The sequence below is a fragment of the Equus quagga genome, chromosome 3 (genome assembly GCF_021613505.1).
Source record: "Equus quagga isolate Etosha38 chromosome 3, UCLA_HA_Equagga_1.0, whole genome shotgun sequence".
In the NCBI taxonomy this organism is placed as follows: Eukaryota; Metazoa; Chordata; class Mammalia; order Perissodactyla; family Equidae; genus Equus; species Equus quagga.
Genome location: NC_060269.1, coordinates 123,556,829 through 123,575,838, shown reverse-complemented (window position 1 = coordinate 123,575,838; position 19,010 = coordinate 123,556,829). Strand labels below are relative to the sequence as shown.

The 19,010-nt window shown below is 34.8% G+C and overlaps 1 protein-coding gene across 4 annotated transcripts in view; it reads right to left on the bottom strand.

The window, feature by feature from the left end:
- LOC124237007 (sister chromatid cohesion protein PDS5 homolog A-like) overlaps nt 1–19,010 on the bottom strand; it is a 161,946-nt gene that overhangs the window by 68,930 nt on the left and 74,006 nt on the right. For all 4 annotated transcript variants that reach the window (XM_046656089.1, XM_046656093.1, XM_046656092.1 and 1 more), the window contains exons 10-16: nt 16,592–16,686; nt 15,524–15,669; nt 14,028–14,179; nt 12,526–12,639; nt 10,295–10,376; nt 8,979–9,027; nt 8,603–8,742 (exon numbers count right to left, since the gene is read on the bottom strand). In XM_046656089.1, the coding sequence (XP_046512045.1) occupies nt 8,603–8,742; nt 8,979–9,027; nt 10,295–10,376; nt 12,526–12,639; nt 14,028–14,179; nt 15,524–15,669; nt 16,592–16,686 (778 nt within the window). The remainder of the gene's footprint in view (nt 1–8,602; nt 8,743–8,978; nt 9,028–10,294; nt 10,377–12,525; nt 12,640–14,027; nt 14,180–15,523; nt 15,670–16,591; nt 16,687–19,010) is intronic.

Genomic DNA, 19,010 nt, shown 5'->3' with positions numbered 1-19,010 from the left:
AACACACAAACAGAAACATCTAAGACCAACAAGAAGTTTTATAACTGAAAAGTAGTTGAGAAAGGTTCAAACAAAAGTAACCATGTATAATTCTTTTAGGAAATGACAGCAGAAAGAGTAAAGAAAATTAATTCTTTCCGCATCCCTAACATTTCAGAAATTTCTGATAAAATCTATGCTATCACTGCGGATTGATATTACTACTAATACATATTTACTAGTTATATAAGTTATTTAGTATACTAAGCACTCTTAAGGAATATCAAAGAAATAAGGAAATAGCCCCCATTCTCAACAAGCTTATATTTATCCCATTATAAAAAAGCTTAAAAAAATGCTGCATCTCTATATCCCCTTTCTTCTTCATACAATTTTCCTTTTTCATTTTGACAATAAAAAATAAACATTTCTTAAAAAAAAATAGCATTCTTTCAGGTACACAGTACTCTCTCCCCTGGACTTTGTTTTCATAGCTAATCAAAATTACTCCTATGCGGATTTAATATTAGCAATATATTTCACAGCTGGAATCAGTAAACTAGATAAAGCAATTTTACACAAGAAGCAATTTCCAAAGGTTTAACTTTCATGTTACAGTGACTTATTATTTTGGGTGCCTGGACCCAATTCCAGTGTGGAGGGGGTTTCCCCCACCAACCAGGAATCCTCCGGATATCAACTGGGTGTCCTACTATTCAACTCAATTCTGACCTGATCTACCAGAGATAGCAATCAGACCCCACAGGTTAAGGGCTGCCCCTGCACTATAAACTTCAGATGCCAGTCAAAAGCCCAGGTTATCAGAGCCAGCCCGGCGGTCCAGTGCTTAAGTTCACACGTTTCCCTTCGGAGGCCTGGGGTTTGCTGGTTCGGATCCTGGGTGTGGACCTAGCACCACCTGTCAAGCCATGCTGTGACAGGCGTCCCACATATAAAGTAGAGGAAGATGGGCATAGATGTTAGCTCAGGGCCAGTCTTCCTCAGCAGAAGAGAAGAGGATTGGCGGGAGGTGTTAGCTGAGGGCTAATCTTCCTCAAAAAAAAAAAAAAAAGCCCAGGTTATCACCTGCGCTTCTAACTGACCAGCTATAGATCGTGGTTCCCACAACCTCCTCCTTGGACTTCAGATGCCAGTCACAGTCCAGCTGGTTACCTGTACTTCTGATCAACTGGCTATAAATCAGAGGTTCCCACAAGTCTCTCCCCTTCTTTGGGTTTGATTAATTTCTAGAGAAGCTTGCAGAAGTCAGAGAAACATTTTACTTACTAGATCACTGGTTTATTATAAAAGCATATAACTCAGGAACAGCCAGATGGAAGAGATGCATAGGGCAAGGTATGGAGAAAGAATGTAGAGCTTCCATGCCCTCCACAAGCTTGCCACTCTCCCCAAATCTCCATGTGTTCACCAACCTGAAGCTCTCCAAACCCTGTCCTTCTTGGGGTTTTATGGAGGCTTCATGACACAGGCATGATTGATTAAACCACTGGCCATTGGTGATTGATCTTGACCGCTTGTGCCGCATGCCCCGCACGCCCCCCCCACCAAGCAGTCTAATCACAAGGCCGGTTTCCCTCGCAACCAGCCTCCATCCTGAGGCGGGTTCCCAAAAAATCACCTAATTAGTACAACAAAAACACTTTAGCTGCTTTCATCATTAGGAAACTCCAAGGGTTTCAGGAGCTCTGTGCCAGAACCAGGGATGAAGACCAAATACATATTTCTTATACATCACAATATCACATCTGTGTATCGTTCTTATCAAACTATAGAAAAAGTTGAACTAAAAGAAGCCAGGAAGCATTCTATGGTTCTTATTAAATAGCCTAAGTTAGCATCTCTCTTTCCTTTTGATCTTTTCTTCTCTGCCTCCTCCAGGAGATATGACTGTGCTAATATATATCAACCAGGCCTGAATCTCACACTTCTAAACACAATTGTTGAGACGCCACACATTGTTGTCTTCTCCTATCGCTAAATCATCTTCTCTGATATCCAGTCACCCAAGCTAGAAACACAACAGTCATTCTTGAATAGTGGTCTAATTCCTACTCATCCTTTAAAGATTCAACTCAGGAATCACTTATTCTAGAATAAGCTATTCCCATTTCCACCCCTGCCTGGGATGGGTGCTTTTTCCTTTATGTTACCAAAGCACGTGATTCTATCAGAATACTTACCACACTGTATTTTCTACTTAAGTATCTGCCTGTCTCCATCACCTAAACTGCAACCTCGGTGAGAGACCAAGTATAATACAATTTACTAAATTATGCAAATTGTAACGGTGCAGCATGATCAAAGGACAAAATAAAATTTGGACTTCTAAATATAAAAGGCATATCCGGATAATGCTGTAGGGAAAGGTTTTTCAAAGTGTGGTCCATGGACTACTCATATCAGAATCACTTTGAGAATGTTAAAAGATGGAGATTCATGATGCTACTCCAGATCTATTTTAAGAATTCCTAGTGTTGTTTGTCACGTATGTGTAATACCATAAGAATTACCATTTATTTACATCTTAAAGTCTAGTGCAGGGGGCCCTGTGTTAGGCTATAAATAAAATTTCATTTTATCATTTTTTTAATTGAGGTAACAGTGGTTTATAACATTATATGAATTTCAGGTGTATATCATTCTATTTTGATTTGTGTGTAGACTACATCATGCTCAGCACCCAAAGACTAATTAGCATCCATCACCATACATATGTGCCCTGTCACTCCTTTCGCCCTCTTCCCTCTCCCCCTCCCACCAATCTACTCTCTATATCTACATGTTTGTTTGTTGTTGTTTTAATCTTCTGCTTATAAATGAGACCATACGGTAGATATTTGACTTTCCCCATCTGACTTAGCATAACAAGGTCCATCCATGTTGTCACAAATGGCAAGATTTCATCTTTTATTTTTTTATAGCTGAGTGGCATTCCATTGTTTATGTACACCATGACTTCTTTGTCCACTCATCCATTGATGGGCACTTAGGTTGTTTCCAAGTATTAGTTATTGTGAATAATGCTGCAATAAACATAGGGGTGCATTATCTTTACACATTCATGTTTTTGTGTTCTTTGGATAAATACGCAGCAATGGAACAGCTGGATCATATGGTAGTTCTAGTCATACTTTTCTGAGGCATCTCCATACTGTTTTCCATAGCGGCTGCACCAGTTTACACTCCTACCAGCAGCATAAGAGGGTTCCCTTTCCTCCACATCCCCTCCAACACTTATTATTTCCTGTCATATTAATTATAGCTATTCTGATGGGCATGAGGTGGTATCTCATAGTAGTTTTGATTTGCATTTCCCTGATAATTAGTGATGTTGAACATCTTTTGATGTGCCTGTTGGTCATCTCTACCTATATCTTCTTTGGAAAACTGCTCAGATTTTTTGCCCGTTTTTTAACTGGGTTGTTTCTTTGTTGTTGAGATGTATGAGTTCTTTATATATTTTGGATTTTAACTGCTTATCAGTATACAGCTTGCAAATATCTTCTCCCAATTGTTAGGCTGTCTTTTCCTTTCATTGATAGTTTCCTCTGCTGGGCAGAAGCTTTTTAGTTTGATGTAATCCCATCTGTTTATTTTTTCTTGTTTCCCTTGCCTGGTGAGACATGGTATTCAAACAGATGCTGTTAAGACTGATGTCAAACAGTGTACTGCCTGTGTTTTCTTCTAGAAGTTTTATGGTTTTAGGTCTTGCCTTCAAGTCTCTAATCCAATTTAGATTTACTTTTGTGTATGGTGTAAGACAATGGTCTACTTTCATTCTTTTGCACATGGCTGTCTAGTTTTCCCAATATCGTTTATTGAAGAGACTTTCCTTTCTCCATTGTACGCATGCTCTTGGCTCCCTTGTCGAAAATTAGCTGTCCAGGAAAACAGTATGGAGATTTCTCAAAAAATTAAGAATAGAACTGCCATAGGATCCAGCTATTCCACTGCTGGTTATTTATCCAAAGAACATGAGGGTCCGGCCGACTGGTTAAGTTCGCATGCTCCATTTTGGTGGCCTAGGGTTTTACTGGTTCGGAACCTGGGTGCAGACATGGCACTGCCCATCAAGCCATGCTGAGGCAGCATCCCACATGCCACAACTAGAAGGACCCACAACTAAAAAAGAAAAATACACAACTATGTTCCAAGGGGCTTTGGGGAGAAAAAGGAAAAATAAAACCTTTACAAAGAACATGAAAACATCAATGTATAAAGATATATGCACCCCTGTGTTCACTGTGGCATTATTCCTAACAGCCAAGACCTGGAAGCAACCTAGATGCCCATCAAAAGATGAATGGATAAAGATGAGGTATATATACACAATGGTATACTACTCAGCCATACAAAAACATGAAATCTTGCCATTTGTGACAACATGGATGGACCCTGAGAGTATTATGCTAAGCCAAATAAGTCAGAGGAAGAAAAGTCAAATACTGTATGATGTCACTTGTAACTATAAGATAAAAACAACAAACATATAGAGACAGAGATTGGATTGGTGATTACTAGAGGGAGAAGGGTGGAGGGAGGAGTGAAAAAGGCGTGATTAGGCACGTTTATTGTGTGATGGATGGCAATTAGTCTTTGGGTAGTGAACATGATGTAATCTATCCAGAAATCAAATTATAATGACGTACACTTGATATTTATATGATGTTATAAAGCAATGTAACTTCAATTAAAAAAAGAGAAAAGAAAATCAGCTGTCCATAGATGTGTAGGTTTATTTCTGGGCCCTCTATTCTGTTCCATTGATCTTTGTGTCTCTCTTTGTGTCAATACCATGCTGTTTTGATTACTACAGTTTTGTAGTATATTTTGAAATCAGGGAGTGTGACACATCCAGGTTTCTCAGAATTCCTTTGGCTATTCAGGGTCTTTTGTTGTTCCATATAAATTTTAGGATTCTTTGTTCTATTTCTGTGAAAAATGTCTTTGGAACTTTGACAGGGATTGCACTGAATCTGTAGACTGCTTTAGGAAATATGGACATTTTAACTATGTTAACTCTTCCAATCCAAGAGCATGGAATATCTTTCCATTTCTTTATATCTTCTTCAATTTCTTTTTTTTCCCCCTGCTTTTTCTCCCCAAATCTCCCCAGTACATAGTTGTGTATTTTAGTTGTGGGTCCTTCCAGTTGTGGCATGTGGGATGCCACTTCCATGTGGCCAGACGAGCAGTGCCATGTCCACACCCAGGATCCGAACCAGCGAAACTCTGGGCCACTGATGCGGAGCGGACAAACTTAATCACTAGGCCACAAGACCCGCCTCTCTTCTTCCATTTTTTTCAACAATGTTTTATAGTTTTCAGCGTACAGGTCTTTCACCTCTTTGGTTTAATTTGTTCCTAGGTACTTTATTTTTGTTGCGATTGTAAATGGGATTCTATTCTTAATTTCTTTCCGTTACTTCGTTGTTAGTGTAAAGAAATGCAACTGATTTTTGTATGTTGATTTTTGGATCCTGCAACTTTACTGTATTTATTTACTATTTCTAACAGTTTTTTGGTGGATTCTTTAGGGTTTCCTATACATATAAAATCATGTCATCTGCAAATAGTGACAGTTTTACTTCTTCGTTTCCAATTGGGATCCCTTTTATTTCTTTTTCTTGCCTGAGTGCTCTGGCTAGGACCTCCAATACTATGCCAGTTAAGCATGGTGAACGTGGGTATCTTTGGTTCCTGCTCTTAAAGAGACAGCTTTCAGCTTTTCCATTGTTGAGTATGATATTAGCTGTGGGTCTGTCATATATGGCCTTTATAATGTTGAGGTATTTTCCTTCTATACCCATTTTACTCATAGGTTTTATCATAAATGGATGCTGTAACTTGTCAAATGCGTTCTCTGCATCTATTGAGATGATCACGTGACTTTTACTCTTCATTTTGTTAATGTGGTTATCATGTTGATTGATTTGGAGATGCTGAACCATCCCTGCAGTCCTGGAATAAATCCCACTTGATCATGGTGTATGATCTTTTTAATGTATTGCTGTATTCAATTTGCTAGTATTTTGTTGAGGATTTTTGCATCTATATTCATCAGTGATGTTGGCCTGTAATTTTTTATGTGTTGTTTATCTTATTCTCTTAACAATCCTATAAGGTGATAATGCTTATAACAGATGAAGAAAATGAGGATCAGAAATACTGAGTAACTTACTAAAAGTCACACTGGTAGTAAATGGTATAGCTGAAATTCAAACCTAGGACTGTCTCATATGCTGAATTAACAAGCTTCCTGGAAAATCTTAAAGTTTGGGAACTATGATCATAAAAAGGCACTAGAGCATAAAACAGCAAGCAGAGCTATGGCAAACATGTGGTCCTTCTCTAGAACTAAAGTGCTGAAGCTCAAAACCTGAAGTCCAAAGGGAAAGCATATCTATCCAGCACATATTTCAATACCCATGGAATGAAAGCTACATAGAACGCCAGAAATTAAATTTTATGTCTATATATTTCTACTTCAGACTGAAACAATCAGGAAAAAAGGAATGTGGATATTAGAGGACATATGTAACTAACATCAGTAGCCCTTGGGGAGAAGGACAAATGATACAAATATTCTGGAAAACAGCAAAAACTATTCTAACAGTGGTCATTTTCCTGAGCATTTAACGGGTATTACAAGTCCTACTTTATACACAAGAACATATAGATAAGTTAAATAATGTAATCAGAATATACAATACTAACGTAAGAGCTAGAAGAAAAAATACTGTAAAACCATTCACCAAAGAAAGTGAACAAAGAAATGTGAAGAGCAGAATTTTTTTCTTCTGGAATAGAGTTCTATTAGTTATTTTGTGGCCCATTACTTAAGTATCCTCAGAATAACCTCCCCTCCAAAAGGTACATTACTATGCTCTTTCCAGTGCAAGTGAACTCCTCATCTCTATTTTTCTGGTTCCTAAAATCAGGAGTACTAATTGGCTGCACTGCATGGCTGTAGTATTCTCCCTGAGAGATTCTGGTTACAAACATTCATTTTGCATATACTTTTTGGATCTGGAAATTCTTAAATATTTCTGGTCTGACAAACAGTAGAGTTCATGTTATTGTCATGTTTTCAAATTCAGGCTCAATTCCTGTTTTCTCTCAGACCAAAAATATCATTTGTGTGTTCTTTCTCAAGGTCCATATTTCTTGAGCAGTTCTCAGTTTGTACTGGTTCTTCTTGCAAACAATGATGGAATGTATAGAAAAAACACTATTGTGAGTCTATGAGATCTAGACTCTACCTACATCTCAGCCACTATACTCAGCCGTGAAACACTGGATGAGAAACTTCATCTCCTTAAAATTCAATGTCCTTATTTGTAAAATGAAGCAGTTATACCAAGTATCTCTAAGGTTATTTTCAAGCTATTGCATTCTGTGATCCAATTACATTAGTAGATGCCCTGCAGGACACAATGCTCTGGAACCAGAATTCTAAGTGCCAAAGAAAGAAATGAAACCTTTAAACATTCTCAGCAAACCACCCAGCTCAGAAGTGGAAAGGCTGTGGTTTGCGGACATGGCACATCCACATCCCTAAGCCCAACAGAAGAGTCCACTGCTCTCTTCTCTAAATTGGCTCCCTGCCATTTCTTTCTAATTACTGGTCTTTTTAGATCCACTTCGAGACCCTGTATACCTAGACTGAATTAAAAAATACCTACTCGACGCTCCCAGACCATTTTGTAAGTACATCTCTTAGAGTCCTTATCCCTTATCACAAATTTAAATAATTATCCCACTCTAATTCTCTCTAGAGCAAAGTTAGACATAAATATCTAAACTAATTTTCTTCCTCTTATTTATCCCTGTAAGCCTGGTCCCAAGCACACTGTTTGTCATATATGTGTAATACCACAGAAATACAACTTATTTAAATCCTAAAGAGTAGTGCAGGTCCATATATTAAGAAATATATTTTTTATATATATATATATAATATCTTCTAACAACTCTATGAGGTTGTTAATATTTATAGAGGATAAAAATGAAGCTCAAAAATTGAAGAACTTACTAAAGGTCACATTGGTAGTAAAATGGTATAGCTGAAATTCAAACATACAACTGTCTCATAAAATCCTGAATAAATGGAATGGATGAAGTTTTCTTCCCTGATATTTTCAATGATACTGGTTTTCTATAAAATAAAGAGTCCAAGAATAGAATGAACACAAAAACCAGAATGACCTTATCTATAAACGCATATATGGCAATGTAACTATTGCTGATTTACTGACAAGGGTTATTTCCATGCTAATACATGGAAGAAGAAAACGTATGCACACACAAGCATTTAGAAAATTCTTATTTCCTTAACGAATTCTACTAAATACAAAGCATTTTATATTGCCCAATTCCTAGAACCAATCTCCCTGGCTTAGTTTGCTAATGTTCTTCCTGAAATTTGGCTGAAGAGTGGTAAGTAAAGAGAACTAAATTGATGACACGCATACTCCTAGGTAATTCAGAGCTCGTGACATTGTTAAATTCACACAAATAATCTATGCAAAGCAGGATTTAATGAAATATAAATTTCTATAAACAAAGTTGAAGAACAAATGTAAAAGTATAATTTACTGACCACACAAACATCTGCCTGTTTGCATGAACAGGTTGGGCTGATTAATAACTCCAACTGAGACCGTAGTTTCTCATCATCACCGAGAACCTGGTTAAATTTCTTCACAAAATCTTGTGCTTTCCCAGGGTCAGGCAAATTCTCTGAAATTAAAACAGAATCAATATTACAAAAAAAAAACTACTCTACTAAACTAAAAGCAAGCAGTCTTAAAAATAATGCTAAGCCATCAAAAGACAATCAGCCTAATTGGGTCTTAGAAATAAAATTATTTTGAAAAGAATTATTTTCTTAGCAGAAAATTGATAGTCCCGTTGGGTAAATTATTTGTCTGTTTTGCTGTTTATTATATATCTACGAAGTGAATAAACATACTCACTTGCTATGGTCATCAGTTTTCCAAACATAGCAGAACAGTTAGCCTCTGACTGAAATTTAAAACAAAAACAAAAGAAGTCACATGTGCTAACAAATTTCTGTAAGAAAATCTTTACTCAGTATAGTAGCTTTTTTAAGGTAAAAAAAAAGAAATTCATCATAATCTATCCACTAGAAAATGGCTTACCCTAAGGTGATAACAAGGAATTGGCGAGTAGCAACAACTATTAAGTTAGGACCAACAGAAGGAAAGGAGATGTCAGCAGGAAGGTATTTAAAAATTAAAGAAAAGTACATAACTTTCATAGTGAAATTATCTTGCCAGTAGATTCAACATAAGACAATTGAAACAATTATCCTATCAAAATCATTGTGAAACCACACACCAAAGAAAATTAACTAAAAATGTGAAAAGTAGAAAAACTGTCTTGCTGAATGAAAGTTCTATTAGCTATTTTGTGATCTATTACTTAACCTCAGACTCTCACCTCCCCTCTAAAGAGCACTTCCCTTTCATCCATCACAATAAAATATTACTTTATTATTAGATTTGTATGAAACCTGAGTAATTTGGATCAGAAATTGGTAAACTATGGTCCCATGGGCCATTTGTTTTTGCTCAAGTTTTGGTGGAACACAGTCACGTCCGTTCATTTACATATTGTCTACAACTACTTTTGCACTTCAGAGGCAGAGTTGAACAGTTCACCAAAGACCATGCGGCTGGCAAAGTCTAAATTTTTACTATCTGGCCATTTACAAAAAAGTCTGCCAACCCTTGTTTTAGTGTCCATGGGTCCTTGAGGGCTGTCTGTCTATGGTTCTCTGGTTAAGAACACCTATTCTACCAAATACATTTACAAATATATTAAGAGATTATTGAAGTTTCTTTCCCCTCCACCTTCCAGAAAACGTTGGGCAGAATTTCTTTGTTAATTAGACTTGGATATATTTATAGGATTGATACCTAATTTGATACTGACTCTACACTGAAGGATGAAAAAAATTATGAATTCTAATATAATTTTATCTTCAGGTTTAATTCTACTTATTTGAAAACTGATAAACGATGCACAAATTTTTCGTGTCTAAATACTTGATAAATTAGAAAACACCATTTCTTTGCTTGCGCTGGAAACTAAGATTTTGTTACATTTATTTGAAATGGAAATTCAGCTTGGATAACTACATAAATTATGTTTAACTGACATTTGGAAAATAAAACATGAGATACTTTTTGCTTGCTTTATTATACGTAACTAAACAAAACTGAACAATGACTAAAAAACTATGAATTTAAACAAATCATGAACTTACTGTAGGCTGCTTATGCAAATCCAGTAATTCTCGTACATGACTTCTAAGCATGTTCTGACACTTCCACATTTCATTGAGAGCTCTGTAAATAAAGTTATAAATAGGAAGAAAATACATAATATAACAATACTGGTAATTATTCAACTTTACTACTATTATTGTTGCATTGTGTAGATACACCATTCTTCTACATCTACCTAAAATTTTAAGCACCAGAAAATCTATTTATTAGAATTAAGACAGGTAGTTAAAAATGGTAAATATAAGGCTACTTATAAGAGAAAATATTTGAGAAGTTTAGAAGGATGAACAGGACCTTGCCAGGTAAATGAAGGGACTGAAAGACATTCTAAGCAGAAGTAGCTGAAATGTTCTTCTGGTACACAGAAAGATAAAATGTCATCAAAGTGCATGGCACATACAGGAAACTGAAAAAACATTATAGGCTTGGAGCATAGAGTGCAAGTAGGTGAGCATCAGGAAGCTGGAACATACTATAGAAAAGGATCAGGCTAAGTAAGGGGGAACACACGAAGGGCTGTAGACCATTTAAAAAAATGAATTTCTTAGAAATCATGTAGATTAAAGACACCAAATTTAAATTGAGTGTGTTTATTCTAGACTCTTTTCTCTTTATGAAAGCAGATTTTCTTCTCTCACAAACTCATTCTATAATTCTAGGTGACCAGAGGACCTCTGAGAAATTAGTCTATCTCTGAGTATTCTTTGCCAAATATTTTGAAATATAAATAGAGACCAAAACCTTAGGGTAGGGGTTTACTACCTAGAGTGAGCATCAGGAACCACCTGCAAATCTTTTTTAAAATGATGGATACTGCCTCCTAATGCACCAAGGATACAGTGTTACCTCTGGAATTTATGTCGAAAATGCATAACTTCAATCTAATTATGAGGAAACACTGGACAAACCCAAATTGAATATTCTACAAAATAACTGGCCAATGCAATATTCTTCCAAAAAACATCAAAGCCATAAAAGACAAAGACAGATAGAGGAATAGTTCCAAATAAAAGAGACCAGAGTCATGACAAGTAAATATGCAAAGTGAAATCCTAGAAAGGGGGAAAAAAATCCATAAAGGACATTATTTGGACAATTGAGGAAATGTGAATACACACTGAATTAAACAATAATATCGTATCAATGTTAAATCTTTTGATTTTGAAAGTGTACTCTGGTTGTGTAAGAGAATATCCTTGTTCTTGGGAATATACACTGAAGTATTTAGGGGTAAAGAAATCCAATGTCTGCAAATTACTCTCAAATGGTTCAGAAGAAAATACGCACATAGACATAAAGAAAAACTTCGTGCAAGTGGCAGATGATAAAGCAAATGGTCAAAAATGATGAATCTGGATAAAGGGGATATCACAATGCTTTGCACTATTCCTATAACTTTTCTCTAAGTTTGAAATTATATGAAAATTAAAGGTTATATACATATATAAAATAACTGAGGTTCTTATTCAGAACAATCAGAATTCTAAATGACAGGAGTAAGTTACTTTTTTAAAAGCTTTATTAAAGTGGAATGACGACATATCCTAGTGTCCTGGGAGATTTAAAGTTTACATCAGTTGTCCGAACAAAATTATAATTTTTTTGCTAAGGAAGAATCAACTTGAGCTAATATCTGCTGCCAATCTTCCTCTTTCTGTATGTGAGCCACCACTACAGCATGGCACCTGACAGACAAGTGGTGTAGGTCCGTGCCAAGGAACTGAACCCAAGCTGCCAAAACAGCGTGTGCTGAACTTAACTACTAGGCTACTGGGGCTGGGCCCAAACAAAATTAATAATGCCTTTCAGTCTCAAAATATTCCAATTTGGAAAATCAATCATATGGTCATTTTATATAGAGGTGATTTGAATTTGCTCCCCTGAGAAAGAATCAGTGCTTAGTATGGTAAAACTCCAATAGTGTAATTTAGATCCCAGTTAACAGGTAGACAAAAGATACTTTTGACACAGGGACTCGTCTGAATCCCTGAAACCATATTCCTGACTCATCTGACAAATATGCCTATGCATATAGGAATATTTTTCTTTTAACCTATCTGAATTTATATCATAAAATGTTTCTCTATATTTATCCGAGGTTCTCGATTCAACTAGAAAAAGCAACAACCCCATCAAGAACAATTAGATGAGATGAAGTAATTTTATGAAATCTTCAGGAAATACTCCAATCATTTAAAAAGTAACTTACTTGACAGCATTTGGATCCAAACTAGCATATAAATAATATAAGCATTTCATTCTCTCTTCTGTTTCCAGGTTGTGGGGAACAAGATACTGAGCAAAGATTTTCTCTACCAACAGTCTGTGAAACAAACAAAAACCCCAAATAACACAATTATTATATTTTAGCCATTTTATATTTTAACCACCTCATGCAAAGATACCATATCAACGGTGATAACCTATGTGTGCAAATACGATGGAAAAGATGACTATGTGGTCAGTTCCTTTCCTTGGAAGTATAGTTATTTCTAAATTTAAAGCTAGAGCTGCCATTTGCGGCTTTACTTTTTAACCTGTCAGTATGAAACATTTGTTCTAAAAGGGTTATAAGTTATTCCTAAACACAGGGTGCTACGCTGTTCCACCTATTCTTCATCATCACTGTGGAGCTACAATAAATTACTTAACATTACATATAAAGCTATGATCTCAAGAAGAGTTAATTCTCAAAAAAACCCATTAATTTCTTCTGATTTCAGTTTGGCTCCTTTCCCATGTGATCACTTGGTAAAATCAGAAGGATCGTCCTTCATATTACTTTGTGAAAATTTAGCTTTTCCTGTGCACATTTGATCTCTCTTCTTACCATAGTCTAAATTCCTTACCAGTAGTGGAATATCCTTCTTGCTAAGTTTATATTTATTATTCAATATCACTGGAATAAGAAAATAGAAGAGCTCTTCATTTGTCAATGAAATACATATCCAGTGATGCCAGAGAAGTCAGTCTAATTCAATAAAACATTCCAAAGTATTTTTCAAAAACCAAAATCATGACTACAGTCCAATATACAATTATAAGTAACAATCAGAAAATAAAAACAACATAAGCCCATCACAAGAAAAAAATTTTGTAGCTATGTAGGGGAACACATGTTAACTAGACTTACTGTGGTAATCATTTCACAATATATGCAAATATAGAATCATTATTTTGTATATATGAAACTAATATAATCAGTCAATTATATCTCAATTAGTCAATTATACCCCAATAAAAACAGTAACAACAACAACACAGTAATACCTCTATTGGTATTTAGAGTGTTGCAAAAAGGAAAAACAGTAACTAGCAGATAGTGAATAGTGCTATATTGCCAGGCACTGGGCTAGGCGGCTTAACATTCATTACTTTATTTAATCCACATGACAATCCTGTAAGGTTGGTTTTATTATTACCCCATTTTACATAAAACCGAGGTGCACAGAAATTAAGTCAGTTGTGCAACAACATACATCTAAGAGGTGGAATGAACATCCAGACTGTCTCTAGTCTGACTCCAAAGCCCATACCTATTTCACTATTATTATGCTTCCTTACAATCTTGGCTAGAGTCTTATTTAAACATAGTATGCATAAATACACAGAAAGTGATTTCTAAAATTAGAAATTGTTAAAAATTGTTATATTTTTAAAAAATTAAAAGCACTTTTATATTCAACCATTCTACAAACATATTAGACTCACTTGTCATCGATGCTATTCTGATAATAAATATGCAAAAGTTTGTCCTTTATCCAACTGACTTTCTCTGCAGCTTCCTTTCCTGCTTCACCATGAAGACAGTATTTCTTATAAAGCTGAGCCAGACCCATCATAGCTTCTTTTCTTACTCGCCACTAGAAAGTATAAAGTTTATTGCATGAGCCAGACACCAAATTTCAGTAGACTAATCTGGGAAAACTGCCATTTCTTCAGTAGGTTGTACAATCAGACTTATTTGTAATATAATTGGTCTATTTAAGTTAATACTTCCCTACAAATTTTTTGTATAATTTTCTCATTTTTAGGCCATTTAGTGGATGTAATGAAATTCTGTTCCCATACAACAGGTAACAGATGCCATTTGACATTTCTTACATGAAATAAAGAATGCAAGCAATCTAAGAAATCTAAAATTAATAAGTCCTGTCCCCACATTTTACAGAGGAAGAATATTTCAGAAAGGTTATAGCCAAGGTCATCTAATTTATTACACCAAAATCCAGGTCTTATTAACATGTGCAGTAGGTGCTATTATGACCATATCATGTTGTTCAGGAAGATTCACTTATTCAACTCTTTCTGAAACTATATACAAACACTGACAGAAGGAGGAGTGAAATGTTTCTAAAAGGCAGAAATAACAAAAATGGCAATTACCTTAAATTAGGTGTGTATGTGGGAGGGAAGTTACCAACTAACCACTAGGAAAGTGTCATTTTATTTAAAGGGGAAAAAAGTCTTCAAAGTTAGAATTACTGACACAGTTGAACAAGTTAAATAGTGTCTACTGTACATATCTGCCTCCTATGACTATTTTAAAAGAACTTAAATACGTCAATGTTTCATAACCAAGAAATATCACTTTTCTACTCCAAAATTATGGCTAAACTACATTGGTTTTAAGAAGACACCAGGTTTTCAACTATGCCTCAAATAAAATAGCACACTGCAAAGGCAACCTCTGCAAAAGATGTTGGTAAGTAGCATGTCTAATCAGCCTGCCTTGCATGTCTGTCTCCAGCTTATGGCTGACACTATTCTTTAGTAACTGTATTACTGTTCTTAGTACTACTTTTCCTTACCAACCCACATTTTTAACTGTATAAGACTGTCACTTTCGAAAATGCTAACTATAAGAAATAAATATGTAATCAATCACTACTCTTTTGAAACTCATCATGTAAGTGAAAAGATCAAATAAAAGTTTGTTTTATTTAGCTATTCTTTTTATAAAGGTAAGCTAGAAGACAAACCCTTGCCTAAGATCTGAAAAGTTACAGAATCCAATGTATTCATTTGTAAAGATAATTAAAAGATATGTAGGAAACATACAAATTATTACCTCTTTATTTGGTATTGTATTAATGTTGCCTTTCACACGGAAAAGCTCTAAATATAATAGAAAATAATTTCTATTGTATTTAGCAAACAATTTAGACACAGTAAATAACAAAAGAATAAAATTCCTCAGATTTTACCCGTTTATCCAGTGTTCTTTCCCTTACAAAGCCAAGCAGCTGATCATTTACTAAGGCAAGGTCTCTTTTGGCAGCTGTTATTATAGTAACAATGACATCATGACGAATGGCTTCTTCTGGATCATGTGATCTAACTTTCAAATATTCTGTAATAAGAGAAAAAAACTTAAGCTAAATGTTAGCTATAATATTTGTCATGTTCAGAGGGACAGAAAAGACAAATGCTTTAAGCTTTTGTCCATATTGAAACAGTTTGTAAAATGTGGCACAAATTAAAATCATTTTATTTTTGAGGTGACAATACCCTACTATATAATCACAAAATAAACTAAACCACACTATTTATTACTGCATAGTCACATCTTAATAAATAAGGTGTTTTACATCAACTATTCTGGAAAAGCCAAATCACAATATCTGATTTATATACTTTAGAATTTAAGTTACAATACAAATTAAAAGAAAAACAGTAAAAATGCTTATAGTAAAAATAGCAAAAAGGCTTATAAGCAAGTTCACTGATAGGTCTGAACATTACATAATATAAAATACTTAATGACACTGTATGACGTCTAAAAAAATTCCTAAATAATTACAATACAAACAAAATCAAAACAAAAAATGTTATTTCCTCTTCTCTGGTAGACAGCATTATGATAGAAGCCATTTATTTGCTACTACCAAATAAGTAGGTTCAAACGCTCTATGTTCAAGTGGAGAATGAGAAATTCTCGTTTAGTCCAGAAGATAATCACTTTCTTGCCTATTATAAGATATATTACTTTATTTAATTATCACATAGGTATAATGATTTGTGCCCAAACCCAATGTCATACAGAAGAGTTTACTTGCTATGATTTTCAAAAAATTTCAAAGGATTACAATATGAAGATTTCAAATGTAATTTTATTGTATAAACATGAAATCATTTACTAGCCCCAGACTGACATAGACTTGAAATAGTGCCAGAGTTAAAACCTATCCAGAAACTGAAGTTAAGGTCAAAGATCACATCTAAAATAGATTTGTGTGATTACTCTCATATTTGTAATAAACCAGCTAGCTTACCTGTGAGGTCCTTTGCTAAATCTGGGTGGTTCATTAAACAGTGACTGGCAAATTTCACACTTTCTAATCTCACAGGAACGTGAATGTCATTAAATCTACACAGAAACAAATTGCTAAATATTAGTTGTAAGGCAAAATAATTATTTTCTAATAAGTCATATCTAATATTATTTAAATGCCTATAAACAACAGTTATTGATTAGAAAATGCGTTATTATGATGACAATTTTTTTTTTTTTTTTTTAAAGACTGGCACCTAACAACTGTTGCCAATCTTCCTTTTTTTTTTTCTTTCTGCTTTTTCTCCCCAAACCACCCCAGTACTTAGTTGTATATTTTAGTGGGACCTTCTAGTTGTGGCATGTGGGATGCTGCCTCAAAGCGGCCTGATGAGGGATGCCATGTCTGCGCCCAGGATCTGAACCAGTGAAAACCCTGGGCCGCCAAAGCGGAGTGTGCGAACTTAACCACTCGGCCACCGGGCCTGCCCACAAAAGCATTTTTGAAAACAGAATTTGTTTACCATGCTAAAGCAAACACCAGTATAAACACATCTTCCAACCCAAACTACCTACTTTGTAAAGACAAAAATTTGAGATCTTAAAACTATGCTACAAAACAAAAAATAAATACTCAAAAATGCACAAAATCTACTTGAAAAAAGTTTACAGGAAGAAAATACCTGGGAGGATGTGAGGTAGAAAACAAATCATATACAAGAGGTAGATCGAGAAGTTTAAAAATGAGTACATGAAATGCACCTCATAATGCCTCACAACAAAAGTTTCATATACCCAGGATCAACCTGTATTAAAATGTTCTTTTAAAGGTCTGGTATAGTGTAAGAGTTCAATAAATACAAAGTACCACATGTAGACTGAAAACTGCATATAAGGAAAAGCTGAGCAACTCTCAAATTTAAAATTTATCATTGGACAATTTAAGCAACACTTATTAATTATAAATAATGTGATTTTAAATAGCAGGAAATATTCTTATTTCTGAAGTGATCTCATAAAACAATCAATTAAACTAAAGTTATTTAATAACTGCCTTAATGTCCATGCTTCCTACTTCCTTATCCAGAGAGAATCATCATAGTTTAATAAAACCTTGCACTTAGGATTGATAATTTCCACTGCCAGAGAAAAATGAAAATATTATCTCTTATGGTCAAGTAAATTACAAAATACCAAAACACTAATTGCTAAATAACTAAGAAAAATAATACAGTAAAACAGACTGATAATAATACTTTGCTTCTATGAATCAGAGCCCCATTATTAGAGATAGCACTGAATGCAAAATTATGAATGTAAGTAGCCTTTTATGATTGATTTACTTTTTTACAGTAATCCAGGTGAAATATGAATTCTTGTATTTTTGCTTATATGTTTTGCTATCAATACTGATGTCAATCACAAGGACAGAATCACTCCTGTGTATATTGACAAGTACAGTTGCTTCCTTCCCTCTATTCTAAATTCTTTTTTTTCCCTTTCTGAGGAAGATCTGTCCTGAGTTAAAATCTGTGCCAGTCTTCCACTACTTTGTATGTGGGTCACTGCCACAGCATGGCTGCCTATGAGTAGTATAGGTCCATGCCTGGGAACCGAACCCAGGCCACTGAAACAGAGTGCACTGAACTTAACCACTAGGCCACAGGGCCAGCTCTATTCTAAATTCTTATAAATTCAAGTTTAATCATTCAAACCGTCAACACTTATTCCTAGTAAGACCTTCAAAATGGCCTGTTCTGAGCAAGTAACTTAAGAAATCATGTCAGCGTCAGATATTTCTCAGATTTGTTATATTTTAATATTTAATCTAGGATTATTATAAGGATTATAAGGTGAATTCACTTTAAGAAAATTTCTGAGCCCATCTTCTAAACCAGTTGAATTAAACAATGCTGAATCTCAAACAGTCTCCAGAATACTAATACAGGGTGAAAACCAACTTTCCAATGTTTAAAGCAAAGAAACATGTCATGGTACGCAAGGGGGAATTTAATAAATTTCACAGATTTTTCAACCTTACCACCAAGTTGAATAGAGTGTAATAATTCTAAGTTCTTGAGAAGGAATATTATTAAACACTATTTGAGTGAAGAACAATGATATTTTCAATTTCAAAATCATACAATAATACTAAAATAGTTCAAAACACCCATCATGTAATTAGATAAGCTACAAACCAAAAAGATAAGCACTACTAAATGAATAAATTGCTGGACTGAAAAACAGCATGGACTGGACTGTTATGTCTTCAGTCTCATAATTTATTTAAAAATCTTAAGAGTTTGAACATTCTCAGATGTTGCCTATCTATTCTAATGACATTATTTTAGCACAAAAAAGATTAAGAACTCTTATGTGGGTAGGTAATAAGCTTTCTTCATAAAAAATTTGTCTACAAC